The 14,721-nt window shown below is 44.1% G+C and overlaps 1 protein-coding gene across 3 annotated transcripts in view; it reads left to right on the top strand.

The window, feature by feature from the left end:
- CENPI (centromere protein I) overlaps window positions 1-14,721 on the top strand; it is a 113,481-nt gene that overhangs the window by 71,851 nt on the left and 26,909 nt on the right. For all 3 annotated transcript variants that reach the window (XM_033945338.1, XM_033945336.1, XM_033945337.1), the window contains 4 exons: window positions 9,249-9,337; window positions 9,847-9,961; window positions 10,593-10,657; window positions 12,544-12,638. In XM_033945338.1, coding sequence (XP_033801229.1) covers window positions 9,249-9,337; window positions 9,847-9,961; window positions 10,593-10,657; window positions 12,544-12,638 — 364 coding nt within the window. The remainder of the gene's footprint in view (window positions 1-9,248; window positions 9,338-9,846; window positions 9,962-10,592; window positions 10,658-12,543; window positions 12,639-14,721) is intronic.

Here is a 14,721-nt window from a genome sequence, read left to right as displayed (position 1 = left end):
ATGAAATTAGGTACTTGAGAAAAAACTACCCTATCTGTCCCGAAGGCTCACAATCTGGCTAAAGTATCTGATAAATTAAAAATAAGTAATAACAACATATATATTTCCAAGATCAAAAATCAAAGAAATAGAAATAATGAAGATAAAAAATTAAAAATAAAACAAATTTAAGAGAGAGAAAAGTCATAGCAAACAGTCATATTTTAGTGCAGGTCTTAATACAACTTCCAGCACAGCACACTTCACAGATCCGTAACTGGCAGAGCTTGAGAGCATCAAAGAAATTAACATTTCTAAAACATATCCAGAAAAACTGTTATATGAAATAAATAAATCCAAATTAATAATAATAATAATAAATTTTATTTTTATATACCTCCCTACCACATAGTTCTAGGCGGTTCACATACATTAAAAATTATATAATCAGTGAATAAAATACAATTTGCTAAAATACATTAAGATCCAATAAAATGTACTGGCTATAAAATCAATGTACATTTACCTATCAATTCTGAAACAGTTTATAAATTTGTCAAATAAATCAGTTTTTAGTAGTTTCCTAAAAGACATATATGAGTGTGCCTGAAAAATAATAGTACTTAACCATATATTCATTTTACCTGCCTGAAACCCGAGCAATGTATTGAAAAATCTCTTGTAACGACACAGCTTAATAGTCGGAAGGACAAATAAATATTGCCCTGGGGTAATCCTATTAGGTTTATATCATTCAAAGCATGAAGACAAATAAAAAGGCTCCATACAAAAAACACTTTAAAACAGATACAACCGAACTTGAACAGTATCCTTGCCTCGAATGGCCAATGCAACTGTCGATAAAATGGAGTAACATGGTCATATTTTTTTCAGCCCAAAAATCAGGTGAACCGCCGTGTTCTGTGTAAGTCTCAGTCTCTTATGAAGCTTTTTATGAGATCCCACATATTATATTACAATAATCCAGAACGGATAAAATGGATGATCAACACAAATCAATACAAATTAAGGCAGATTGCAGCCCCCATTCCATTATTCAATTCGAGAGAGCCATTTGAAAAAAATGTGCTTTTAGATGTCTCTTAAAATTTTGAAATAATTCTTCCTTCCTTAACTCTACTGGTAAATTGTTCCACAATATTGGAACCAAGTAGAAAAATGCACCATTTCTGGTTGAGGCAAGGTGAGACTTTGAAATATCGGTTATTCCAGGACAAGCAGGCAGGTATTCTCACTAGTGGGTGATGTCATCCGACAGAGCCCCGATACGGACGTCTCACAAGCATATTTTGCTTGAAGAAACTCAGAAGTTTCGAGATGCCCGCACCGCGCATGCGCCAGTGCCTTCCCGCCCGATGGTCCGGGCGTGTCTCCTCAGTTCTTTTCTTTCCGCGGAGCTGAGAAGTTTTACTTCGATTCTGCGCTGACTGAAATCCCGTTTTTTTGCCTTCTACTTGCCGCGGTTTTGAGTTTTTTATTCTTATTGTGTGTTTTATTTGTTTTATTCTTTAAAAAAAAAAAAAAAAAAAATTTCTTCCGGCGATTCGGCCGGGTCGGCCGCGTGGCTCAGTCCCCACTCCTTCGATCTCGTGGTGGAGCTTTTTCGGCCTATGTCCCGGCCAATTACCGGTTTTAAAAAGTGTAGCAAGTGCCAGCGCGCGATTTCGCTGATGGACCCACATCGACGCTGCCTACAGTGTCTTGGTCCAGAACATTTCCCGAAATCGTGCCGGCCTTGTTCCACTCTCACAGCGCGTGCGTTCAAGCGTCGCTGGTTTTTGTGGGAGTCGATGTTCAAGATGGAAGCTGCTCAAGAACCTTCAGCTTCGACTTCGGCTGCCGCTTCGCCTGCCCATGCGAAGCCCGCCACCACTCCTACTGCTCCGGGTCTTCTGAAGCCGGCTTCGTTTGTCCCAGTTTCGACTTCGGCGCCGGTGCCTTCCTCCATCTCCTCGGCTCAGGTACCGCCTTCTACCATTCCACCCGTGGTCATTAAAGTGCCGAAAGCTTCCAAGCAAAAGCACTCGGCCACGAAGGAGCGCGAAGACCGTGCTGGAGGACCCCCTTTCGGTGCGGATCCCTCCATATCGGCTTAGTTGCGGTCCCTTTTGGAAGCTCAGTTTGTCGAGCTCATGCACACCATGGGACCCAAGTTAATTGCCTCCATCCAGGGTGACCTCCCAGTTCCGATTCCGGGAGGTGGACCGCCCCCTCCTTCTCGCCGGTCGGTCTCGCTGCTTGGCGAGGAGGAGCGGCATGTGGCGGCCGGTCCCTCGAGGCGGGCCTCCTTTAGTGATATGCCACCTTTGGAGCCCATCACGCCTCCACACGAAGAGGGCTGGAATCCCTCTTCGGGTAATTGTAACCCTGGGCATCGCAAGCAGGAGGAGTTCTTCCGCACTCCCTACCAGGCCTGGACTGCATCGCGTGAGGCGTCGAATCTTCCGCCTTTTCGCTCCACGGCATCAAGTCCCATCTGCTCACTAGAGGCGTCGGGTGACCATGCTCAGCATTGTCATTCTAGATCCCCCTCCCGACACCGAGAGGGGCATCGGTCCAGGCATTCTTCACGGCACTCCTCGCGCCACTCTGAGGTTTCCCCGCAGAAGAAGCTGCCACGCCTGGGGTACTCTTCATCAGACATGTCCCCTTCGCAGGAGCCGGAGTACGAGGAACTGTCGACTTCTTATTCTCCCTGTCGATCCCAGGTCTCTCTGGACCCCGAGGCCTCGACTTCGTCCAGCCCTTCTAGGAGACCTGTGCTGGCGGATCAATTGTCCTTTTCTTCTTTCCTCAGACAGATGGCGGATGACTTGGACATTACCTTGGACACCGGCTCTCGGTACTCCAAGGAGTACCTCGATACCATGCATTTACCTAATCCTCCTGCGGAGTCTCTTCGACTGCCTCTGCATAAACTGCTCGATCAGACGTTTATGAGATGTTTTGAGACACCGTACTCCATCCCTGCGGTCCCGGGCAAGTTGGATGCACGATACCGCACAGTTCATCATAAGGGGTTCGAGGGCTCTCAACTCTCTCACCAGTCCCTGCTGGTTGAATCCTCCCTCAAGCATTCTCATCCATCCCAGGTGTACGCCTCCGTACCCCCGGGTCGCGAGGGCAGGACCATGGATAAATTTGGGAGGAGGATATACCAGAACTCGATGATGGCTTCCCGAGTTCTCAATTATACTTTTCACTTTGCTTCTTATTTGGAGTTCTTCCTGCCGGTGCTTCGGAAGTTCACACCTTACATTGAGTCTCAGGCTCGGTTCGAGTTCGAGGAAGTAGTGGCCTCGCTATCCCAGCTACGTCTCCAGTAGATGCAATCCTCTTACGATGCCTTTGAGCTTTCGGCACGGGCAGCCGCCTGTTCCGTGGCTATGCGTCGATTGGCATGGCTTCAGACCATTGACATGGACCCGAACCTCCAGGACAGACTGGCCAATGTTCCTTGTGCGGGAGCGGATTTATTTGACGAGTCCATCGAGACTGTAACGAAGAAGTTATCTGACCATGAGAAGTCTTTTCAGTCCATCCTCCGGCCCAAGCCTAAGCCTCAACAGTCTCGACCTGCTAGACCGCCCTTGATCTATCAGAGGCGTTACACTCCAAGGCAGGCTCCGGCTGAGAGGCAACCAGCGAAGAGGCGGCCTCCTCAGAAGGCTCAGCAGAAGCCTCAGCCTTCTACTGTCCCCAAGGCTCCTCAGCCTTTTTGACTCTCTCCCAGGGAGCATAACCAACATCGTTCTGCATCCTCCTGTTTTTCCCATCGGGGGTCGCCTTCATCATTTCTTTCATCGCTGGGAGGCTATTACCACCGACCTCTGGGTCCTTTCCATCGTCAAGGAGGGATACTCTCTTCAATTCCATCGGGTCCCTCCGGACCACCCTCTAAGAGAGTATCCTTCCAACTTGACACAGACTGCCCTTCTTCTTCAGGAAGCTCAGGCTTTGCTTCAGCTTCGGGCCGTCGAGCCGGTCCCTGTGGACAAGCACAGCCGGGGATTTTACTCCCGGTACTTCCTCGTTCCGAAGAAGACGGGCGACCTGCGACCTATTCTGGACCTCAGGGTCCTCAACAAGTTCTTGGTCAAGGAGAGATTTTGCATGCTGACTTGCTTCTCTCTACCCCCTCCTCGAGCAGAACGACTGGTTATGCTCTCTGGATCTCAAGGAAGCCTACACTCACATTCCCATTCATCCGGCCTCTCGCAAATTCCTCAGATTTCGGGTGGGACATCTACATCTGCAGTATAGAGTGCTTCCATTCGGCCTATCCTCGTCTCCCAGAGTCTTCACGAAGTGTCTGGTGGTAGTGGCCGCGGCACTCCGAAACAGGGGTCTTCAGGTATTTCCCTACCTCGACGACTGGCTCATCAAGGCCCCCTCAGCTCCAGAGGTCGTTGTGGCGACCCTGGCGATGATTTGCTTCCTGCAGAGTTTGGGCTTCGAGATCAACTTTCCCAAATCTCATCTACAGCCTACCCAGTCTCTCCCCTTCATCGGGGCAGTCCTGGATACCATTCGACTCAGAGCATTCCTTCCTCCTCAGCGCCTGGATGCTCTTCTTCATCTCTGCCAGTCTGTGTCTTCTCGCCAGTCCATCTCAGCGAGACACATGATGGTCCTCCTGGGCCACATGGCCTCTACAGTTCATGTGACGCCTTTTGCCAGACTCCATCTCAGAATTCCTCAGTGGACCCTGGCTTCTCAATGGACTCAGGTGTCAGACCCGTTGACGCGACACGTCATAGTCACTCCTGCTCTTCAGCAGTCTCTACTTTGGTGGATGACCTCTTCGAATCTATCCAGAGGTTTGCTTTTTCACACTCCTCCCCACCAGAAGGTTCTCGCAACCGATTCCTCGACCTATGCCTGGGGAGCTCATCTGGATGGTCTTCGCACTCAGGGATTCTGGACCAGTGCGGACCGGCTCCATCAAATCAATCTTCTGGAGCTCAGAGCCATCTTCTATGCTCTTCAAGCTTTTCAACATCTGCTTCACGATATGGTGGTCCTCATTCGCACAGACAATCAGGTCGCCATGTATTATGTCAACAAGCAGGGGGGCACGGGCTTGGCCTCCCTCTGCCAGGAAGCTCTCAGAGTCTGGGATTGGGCGGTTCGCCACAACGCCTTCCTCAAAGCTGTCTACATTCAGGGGAAGGACAATGTCTTGGCAGACAACTTAAGTCGTCTACTCCAGCCTCACGAATGGACACTCCATTCCACACCCCTTCATCAGATCTTTGCACAGTGGGGGACGCCTCAGATAGACCTCTTTGCTGCTCCCCACAACTTCAAACTGCCTCAGTTTTGCTCCAGGATTTACACTCCTCATCGCTTCGAGGCAGATGCCTTTCTGCTGGATTGGGGGAATTGTTTTCTGTATGCGTTTCCTCCATTTCCTCTCATTCAAAAGACTCTGGTCAAGCTGAAGTCCGACCATGCCACCATAATTCTAATAGCTCCTCAGTGGCCCAGACAACCTTGGTACTCCCTTCTACTACAACTCAGCAGCAGGGAGCCATTCCCTCTACCAGTGTTTCCTTCACTGCTTACTCAGCATCAGGGATCTCTTCTTTATCCCAACCTCCAGTCTCTCCACCTGACAGCTTGGTTCCTCTCAACGTAACTCCTCACCAGTTTTCCCAGGCGGTAAGGGATGTCTTGGAGGCTTCCAGGAAGCCTGCTACTCGTCAATGCTACTCCCAAAAATGGACTAGATTTTCTTCCTGGTGTGTTTCCAATTCTAAGGAGCCTCAGCGAGCCTCCCTATCCTCTGTATTGGACTATCTTCTACTCCTGGCTCAGTCTGGGCTCAAGTCGACATCTATACGAGTCCACCTGAGTGCTATTGCGGCTTTCCATCAGCCTCTGCAAGGGAAACCTCTCTCTGCTCATCCTGTGGTTTCCAGATTTATGAAAGGACTTTTCCATGTCAATCCTCCTCTCAAACCTCCTCCAGTGGTTTGGGATCTCAATGTTGTCCTTTCTCAGCTTATGAAACCTCCTTTTGAGCCTCTCAACAAGGCTCCACTAAAGTTTCTCACTTGGAAAGTGGTTTTTCTAGTGGCCCTCACGTCTGCTCGCAGGGTCAGTGAGCTTCAGGCCTTGGTGGCGGATCCACCTTTCACAGTATTCCATCATGACAAGGTTGTCCTCCGCACTCATCCGAAATTCCTGCCTAAAGTGGTCTCTGAATTTCATCTCAACCAATCCATTGTTCTTCCAGTGTTTTTTCCAAAGCCTCATTCTCATCCTGGAGAATCAGCTCTTCATACTCTGGACTGTAAACGTGCTTTGGCTTTCTACCTGGATCGCACCAAGCCACACAGAACTGCTCCTCAACTTTTCGTCTCCTTTGATCCGAACAAGTTGGGACGACCTGTATCGAAGCGCACCATCTCCAACTGGATGGCGGCTTGTATCGCTTTCTGCTATGCCCAGGCTGGATTACCCCCTTCCCTGTAAGGTCAGCCCATAAGGTCAGAGCAATGGCGGCCTCTGTAGCCTTCCTCAGATCGGCACCGATTGAGGAGATTTGTAAGGCTGCCACTTGGTCCTCGGTTCATACATTCACCTCTCATTATTATCTGGATACTTTCTCCAGAAGGGATGGACAGTTTGGCCAAACTGTGTTACAAAATTTATTCTCCTAAGTTGCCAACTCTCCCACCATCCCATTGAGGTTAGCTTGGAGGTCACCCACTAGTGAGAATACCTGCCTGCTTGCCCTGGGATAAAGCAATGTTACTTACCGTAACAGTTGTTATCCAGGGACAGCAGGCAGCTATTCTCACGTCCCACCCACCTCCCCTGGGTTGGCTTCTCTGCTAGCTACCTGAACTGAGGAGACACGCCCGGACCATCGGGCGGGAAGGCACTGGCGCATGCGCGGTGCGGGCATCTCAAAACTTCTGAGTTTCTTCAAGCAAAATCTGCTTGTGAGACGTCCGTATCGGGGCTCTGTCGGATGACATCACCCACTAGTGAGAATAGCTGCCTGCTGTCCCTGGATAACAACTGTTACGGTAAGTAACATTGCTATATAGCTACTCTATTGTCATTTAGGGCTCCTTTTACAAAGGTGTGCTAGGGCCTTAACGCGTGCAATAGTGTGCGTTAAATTCCCGAGCGCGCTAGCCACTACCGCCTCCTTTTTAGGAGGCGGTAGATTTTCGGTAATTTTGTGCGTGCGCTAAAAACCCTAGCACACCTTCGTAAAAGGAGCCCTTAAAGATCTCAATGAGCAACTAGGTGTGTAAAATAACACTAGATGTAGTAGTAGTCCTGCATTCACTTGTATTATGTATGGCAAAGAGCAGGAGAAACTGTGCTTGGTGCTCGCTCAGCAGAGCAATTTCCAAGCATAGCTCCTCCCTTCTGTCAAAGCTGCTCTCACTGCTCCGATCAACCAAGCTGCAGTTTATATTGATAATGTTATAAGAACATAAAAATAGCCTTATTGGGTCAGACCAATGGTCCATCAAGCCCAGTAGCCTGTTCTCACGGTGGCCAATCCAGGTCACTAGTACCTAGCCAAAACCCAAGGAGTAGCAATATTCTATGCTACCAATACAGGGCAACGAAAAATGAACCCTGTTGAAGTGGAGGTGGAAAAATCACTGAACTAGAAAAAACCTCCCAAACCCCAAGAGAAGAAAATGACTCGGGGAAAGAGACAAAGACCAACTGAACGCTCAATCAACTGATGTTAGAAATTAATGACTGCTTAAGCGGGAGAGCCCTCAGTCACACAGCCACCACTGGGAAACCCCAGGGAAAAGCTGACGCGAATTACACCCAGAGGAGTGTTAACTGCGAAACATCCCCGGGCTCTCTCCGCATAATAAGTGAATAAACAAAGTGCAACAATAAAGTGCGATATGTGTGAAAAAGTAATTAAATAAAAAACACACCGTTAAGTTAAGTTGAAATTTGTCTCTGTCCCCCAATCATGGGGCCAAAAAGGAAATGAGTGTCCAAATCTAACCAAGCTGAACACAAACTAGAAGAACTTAGCTTCTCCGTGTGTAGGCAGTCAGCAAGGATGGCTTTGTCCTACGGGACTCCGTTTCGGGGGTGCACACCCCCTTCTTCAGGAACTCGACTGCACTGGGTCTCTCGGTTTCTCCGACACAGCTTGGAAAGCGAGGTAGAAAATGGCACTCAACTGGAGAGGACGCCTCCAATTTAAACTGCAGACACAAATGTAATTGATTAGAGAAGTCAGCTGACTAAACAGCTGACATATCGAATCCGTGACTGTTGAATGAGTAAGAAAATACACTGAGCTAAAAAATGGTAATCATACTAACTGGCATCTGACAGAATGTGCGGACCAAAATTAAGGCCTTTATGAACTGGTGCTAGTAAGTATATTGCCATTCAATGTAATCATTGAGTCCACATGGAGACAAAGTTTGCAGTTCAAAGATCCAGTATTGTTCTCTACGTTGCAGCCAAGTTAGTTTGTCCCCCTGGTGATCTTCAAACACTTGTTCCATAATGAACCAGCGAAGATCTTGAAAAGCATGGTTAAACTGTATACCGCTTAAGCAGTCATTAATTTCTAACATCAGTTGATTGAGCGTTCAGTTGGTCTTTGTCTCTTTCCCCGAGTCATTTTCCTCTCTTGGGGTTTGGGAGGTTTTCACCAATACAGGGCAAGCAGTGGCTTCCCCCATGTCTTTCTCAATAACAAACTATGGACTTTCTTCCAGGAAATTGTTCAAACCTTTCTTAAAAGCAGCTCTGCAATCTGCTCTTACCACAACCTCTGGCAATGCATTCAAGAGCTTAACTATTCTCTGAGTGAAAAAAAAAAATTCTCCTATTGGTTTTAAAAGTATTTCCCTGTAACTTCGAGTGTCCTCCTAGTCAATGGAATATTTCTGCCTCCATCTTCTAGTAAGAAGCCATAACCCTATGGAGTGGTCCAGCAGGACTCAAGGAAATTAATATATAAGAACACATTCACCATAGTTTCAAATTATAATAATTCATTATAATTCTTCTTAAAATACTTTTCTGAATTTGGCATAGGCCATGTGTATCTTTGTGAAGCAGTTGCTATTTCTTCATTTTGTGAGTAATGTAGATGTCCAAACTTGGTTTTATTTTTTAATTTACAATAACACTTTCATTCTGATTGATGCATAAATGTCAAGTTTTTTCACTAGATCCGAGTCATTTGGCAGACTTGGTTTTATGACATTTTCATGATTTACATTCTTCAGAGTGTGCCTGGTACACTGGAAACCAACATAATGAAATGGAAGTCAGGGCCTTCTTAGACACCATCGCCAATGCGCAGCAGTTTCTACAGGTGAGGCTCATTTGAGCATGGTGAGCTTTTTTTAAAAACTTTGTTTTAATTTGTTTTGGCTTGGCATTTTTTTCCTGCTTCTTTGGGCTTCCTACTTAATTGGAGCCAATCTATATTAGGGTAAATGGACATGAGCCTTAATTTGTGCATGCATGCATTTGTACATGCATGCAGACACATAAGAAATAAACTTTTTTTTTGTTTTTAAATTCTTTATTCATTTTTGCATATTACAACAAGTGTAGTAGATAAACTCATATGAACTTATAAATACACACTTGATTAACTCTCATATAACACTTTAAGTATAACATTTCATTACAAATTATAACTGTATTTCTTATTTCTTTGTAATTTTCTTTGTAATTCCTGTAAAAACTTTGAATAATTAAAAAACAAACAAAAATACCACACAGCTTACTGAATAGGACAAACCTTTGAAAGATCTGTTGTGTGGTCCATATTGTGTGTTTCCTATTGTTTTACCATTCTTCGTCACTGTCTCATAGGAAGGATTCTCAAACTGTGAAGAGTTCCTTTACAAGTCTATTCCTCACTGGAATGGCTGCTATCGTTCACAGATATTGCAGCTTTTAAGTTGGATTCCTCTCACTGCCTTCTCAGGTATTTGGCTTGTTTATTCCATTGAATCTGAGTAGCCCAGTATTCTGCTGGCTGACAGCTTCAAACTATCAGCAGCTTAATGATGTATTAAAAATAACAGGCAAGAAAACAACAACGAAGGAGACCAGATGGTGCTCAATCCTTTTATTTTAAAACAGACTCGACACGATCGTGTTTTGGCCCAAGAAGGCCTGCCTCAGGAGGCTTGTTAAATGATAAAACCCTAGATGTATTAATCCATATGTCCAAGTATTGCAATAAATTCTCTTTAAAAGAACCTAAGTAATGGCTGGCAACGTGTGCAGAGAAACCGCATAATTTCATTTTCAGTCCTATGCGGTTTTGCTGCACCTGTTGTCAGCCATTACTTTGGTGTTTTTAAAGAGAATTTATTGCAATACTTGGTCATATAGATTAATACATCTAGGGGTTTTATCATTTAACAAGACTCCTGAGGCAGGCCTTCTTGAGCCGAAACACGATCGTGTCAAGTCTGATTTAAAATAAAAGGATTGAGCACCATCTGGTCTCCTTCATTGCTGTTTTCGTGCCCCTCACTGTTGTGAAGGCAGTTTCTCCTGCTTGTCTTCTGTATTAAAAATAACGTAATCAACTCTTTATTTTTTTTCAGAAATGGAGCAACTTCTTTATGAGCCCCTGGGGCAGATATTCTTCACATCTTCCTTATATTTCAAGGTGAGATTTGGTTTGGTGAGAAGTAATGCAGTTTTATATTGGATTATTCTCATTTATTTTTTATATATTCTCAATATACTGCAAGTTTAAAGATGCAGCTTAAAGACAGTTGGGGGAAAAAAAAGAAAGGGAGGGGGAGAGGAAAAGGATCATGATGTATGCTGAGGAAATGTAAGGTGGTTGGATGAGTAAGCATTACCATGTAGGCAGCCCAAACATAGTGGCTTAATATGAGTGCATACATCTATACCCTGGGCTGCTGGAATGTGTTTTCCTACTTGACATGTAATCTCTGAGGTTTCAAACTATGATCATTGCTGGGTTTCCAGAGCTCAGTGTGAGCATATGGCAAGGAATCTCATGTAGACTCTACAGGCAGAAGGGTGGCCATAATAACATAACAATTGAATAAGTTTCTAAGCTAAGCATTAAACCCTATGCTCTCTCCAAGTGTCACTCACGCTCTTTCCTCCAAATGACTGTAAATGCTCCATACACAGTTACATCTAATTCCTAATTTAACGCTGATCTTGTCTTGCTTCTAGGCTGTTTGTATTTGTACCCTCACCGCTCATGAATTATCTTTAGTTGATTTTGTTAACTGCATCAAACCACATGGTGTATTGCGGTATAAAAATAAAAATTTATGTTATGTTTATCATTGGGTAGAAGGTAAACCCATCTCTGTACAGCTTTTAGTTCACTTTATGCAAGGTTTGCGTCTTATGAGGCCTCCTATCAAGCCTCCTATAGTGTCATTAGGACCTCAACAGTTTGGTTATACAACTGATAAACTTTTCTTGAGCTACTAGAAATCTGATGTTTGAACAACCTAACTTAGAAGGTCTTATTTTTGGTGACAGAATGAGCAAGCTCCAGGCCCTAATGACTGATCCACCTTGTACTTAATCAGTCAGTAGTCCTTCCAACCTTTTTCCTAGAGAGCTTTGGCCCTCTATCTGGAGCAGACTAGTCCAAGCCCAACCAGCTTTTTAAATTTTTTTTGATACAAAAGGAAGGGGACCACCATTAGCAAATGCACACTTCCAGTAGGTAACAGAGTGCATTTCCTTCACGTATGCTTAGGCTGTGCTGAATCTAGAGGGTCATGTCACAACTCAAGATGTCAGAGATGGGCCTTATGGTCTTTATCTGCCTTTACTTTTCTATGTTTCTATTCTTTTTCTCAGAGAAAATGATTACTGGTAGTACATTTTCTCTGAGGGCAACAGGATTCTACATTTTTTATTTATGCAATATTGTTGCCTATCAAATTAGTAGATTTGTATAGAAAAGCATTATCAGTACTCCAGTGGACCTATGGATCCCAAAGCAGAAACTCTGCTTGAGCAGGAAAATAGGCACTGCACTGGTGGAACTTTACGCTGAAAGTGTCGAGCAAATGTTTTCACATGGCACTTCTCCATAATAGAGAAAAATTTAGGAAAAAATGTAAGAGCCCTGCAGTGTGTCAAGTGGAGTGGCCATTGTGGATCCTAGGGCCCCGGGCAGCAGGACTTAAATCCTCACAACCCTTTTACCTCCCCAAGGAATTGTATTCCTCTAGTTTGTAATCTCTAGTTTGTAATAGACTGAGAAGGTCCAACACAACAGCAGTAGATAAGGTCCAACACAACAGCAGTAGATAAGGTCTAACGCAACAGCAGTAGATAAGAAAAGGTGTACATGTATGCTGCCAAAAGATGTCTAGAAAAAGTTCCTGTGCTTGGCTCTCAATGATATTACTCATATGTGATGATTTAAGTTCTCTTGTCCTTGGAGAACACCTGCTACACGTACATAAATTTGTTTTATAGTGTGTTCCGTTTCCTGTGTCATAAGAATGAATGTGAGCAACTTGTGTTGTGCTTTTTTTGTTTTCACAGTGCAGTGTTATAGAAAGCCTGAAAAAGATGCTACAGAATTGGTTATCATGGCATGCTTTTTATGCTGACCAAGTCAGCATACAGGATAGCCCTATGTAAGTTCATTTCTGGAATCTAAACATGGCTGCACAGCGAATTAAAAGTATTATGCAATATTTTCTCAAAGGAAAAGCAGGATAGCAAGCCTTTACGACAAGGATGATGCCATTGACTGTGTCCACACAGGAAAGCTGCTTCATCTTAATAAAGTACTAGAATATTAAATGTTGTATCTAAGTTAAAAAAATTTTATTTGCTGAAACACTTATTCTAAGTTTTAAAAATGAATAAAGATTAATAATAATAAAAAAAAGTACTAGAAGCTTTTGAGTCACTTTACCATCCTTGCCCACCACTTCACCTGCCTCTGTCTCAAGGGCCATCTCAACCTTTATATTTTTGCAGGGCTAATCAAATGTGGGTCACCAAAGCTTGCCTCAAGGCAATGTTTTCATTTTAAGAATTTTGTTTTGTAATTTTTTTTTCTCTTGCTTTGTAAGTTTATTTTATTATTTTTTTTCTCTCGTCCTGCTGCTGCCAAATTATTTTCCAATTAGGTTTTTTGACTGTTTTTCCTTTGAGTTTTTTTCAGTTCCAAAATTTTATTGAAATTTTATATAGTAACATACAATAAAGCAGGAGAAACATATTAAACAAATTGCTCATAACACTATTAATACAAAGCTTAGGATCTTACAAGATGAAATCCTTGAAATGAAACTCCCTCCCCCCCCACCCATCCCATTTGCAGAGGGTGAAAAACCAACATACATCCATATCTACATGCATACATCTCCATTCTTTCACTATAATTCAACTATTATCTGTAAACTCTTGTATGGACACCCATAATAATCTAAATTTGGCCCCTTTACCTCTCTTCTCCATTATGACTGTCTCATATTTCCCAACTAAACACACTGAATTCCACCAAAATTGGAAAGATAACAAGGATGCATTTTTCCAGGTTTTCAAAATGGTTTTTCCTTTGCGTTTAACCTGGTTGAAGGCTTTAGTTGAGGATATCAGGTTCCTGTTAGGGACATCTTAGTCTAAGACTGTATCATTTGATTTTGCTGCAACTATCTTTCTGGATGCATATGTCCCAGAAAAATACCCCTAGCAGCTTTAAGAAGTGTACTCAATGTAACAGAACCTATCCATCACAGGTATTCATAATTGGTGCCTACAATGCTTAGAGCAGGAGTATCCAACCTGCGGTTCAAGGGCTGTATGCGGCCCCATGAAGTATTTTGTGTGGCCCCGGTCGAGGGTGATGCAGTGTTTTCCTCTGCTGCCCCAGGGTGTTTACCGTCTTGCCGGCTCCCTCCTCTGTCTTGCTGCAGCATTTGTGCAGCCCCAGAAACATTTTTTTCAGCCAATGCGGCCAAGGGAAGCCAAAAGGTTGGACACCCTTGGCCTAGAGCCTAAACATCCTTCTCATTGTATAGTAAATTATGTTAACAGATGTCGAAGAGGTCTTAATGGTTGTGAAAAGCAGCATATACTTATTTTTGGCATAATACAGATGCTTCGGAGCCATTGCAGCCTAAAAAAAGCATAGCTTAACCTAGAGCCTACACAAGTATTCATTTCAAGTTGGTGCAATGTTAATTGGCATTTTAAAGGTTTTGGTCTAAACGACTTGCAGCTAATGACACCAAATATGTTCAAATTGGACCACCAACTCAAAAGTTAGAGCAATTTGAATATTTTCACTTTCCACAAAAAGGTGGGCCCAGGCCCCCTATGCTCAAAGTGCCCCCAAGAAGGTTAACTTCTAGTACAATAGGCATATTATTCTTGAACACTTGAGTAGTCAATCCCTGGTCATGAGATCCTGTAGAGAGCCTCATTTACATTTTTCTGCTCTGCCTCTTTTCACTCTGGGCAAGATGGTAGGCCCCTGTCTCTTCTGCTCTTGTTTATTTTTCTTTAATTTCAGGTTTTATTTGATTTCGAGGCTTTTTAGTGCTACGGAGGCTCCCAGTTTCGGTACACCTCTGGCTGCGGAAGGACACAGACACTAAGAGTAGAAGCCTGCTTCACCATCCTAACTCTAGAAAAGTTTTGTATAAGAAAAAATAGTTTGCAGCACATTGCATATTAAGCTGCTACATATTGGAATGAGTTAACCAT

This window comes from Geotrypetes seraphini, chromosome 5 (assembly GCF_902459505.1).
Source record: "Geotrypetes seraphini chromosome 5, aGeoSer1.1, whole genome shotgun sequence".
In the NCBI taxonomy this organism is placed as follows: domain Eukaryota; kingdom Metazoa; phylum Chordata; class Amphibia; order Gymnophiona; family Dermophiidae; genus Geotrypetes; species Geotrypetes seraphini.
Note: the sequence above shows the minus strand (reverse complement) of the source record. Positions and strands in the feature narration are given on the sequence as shown.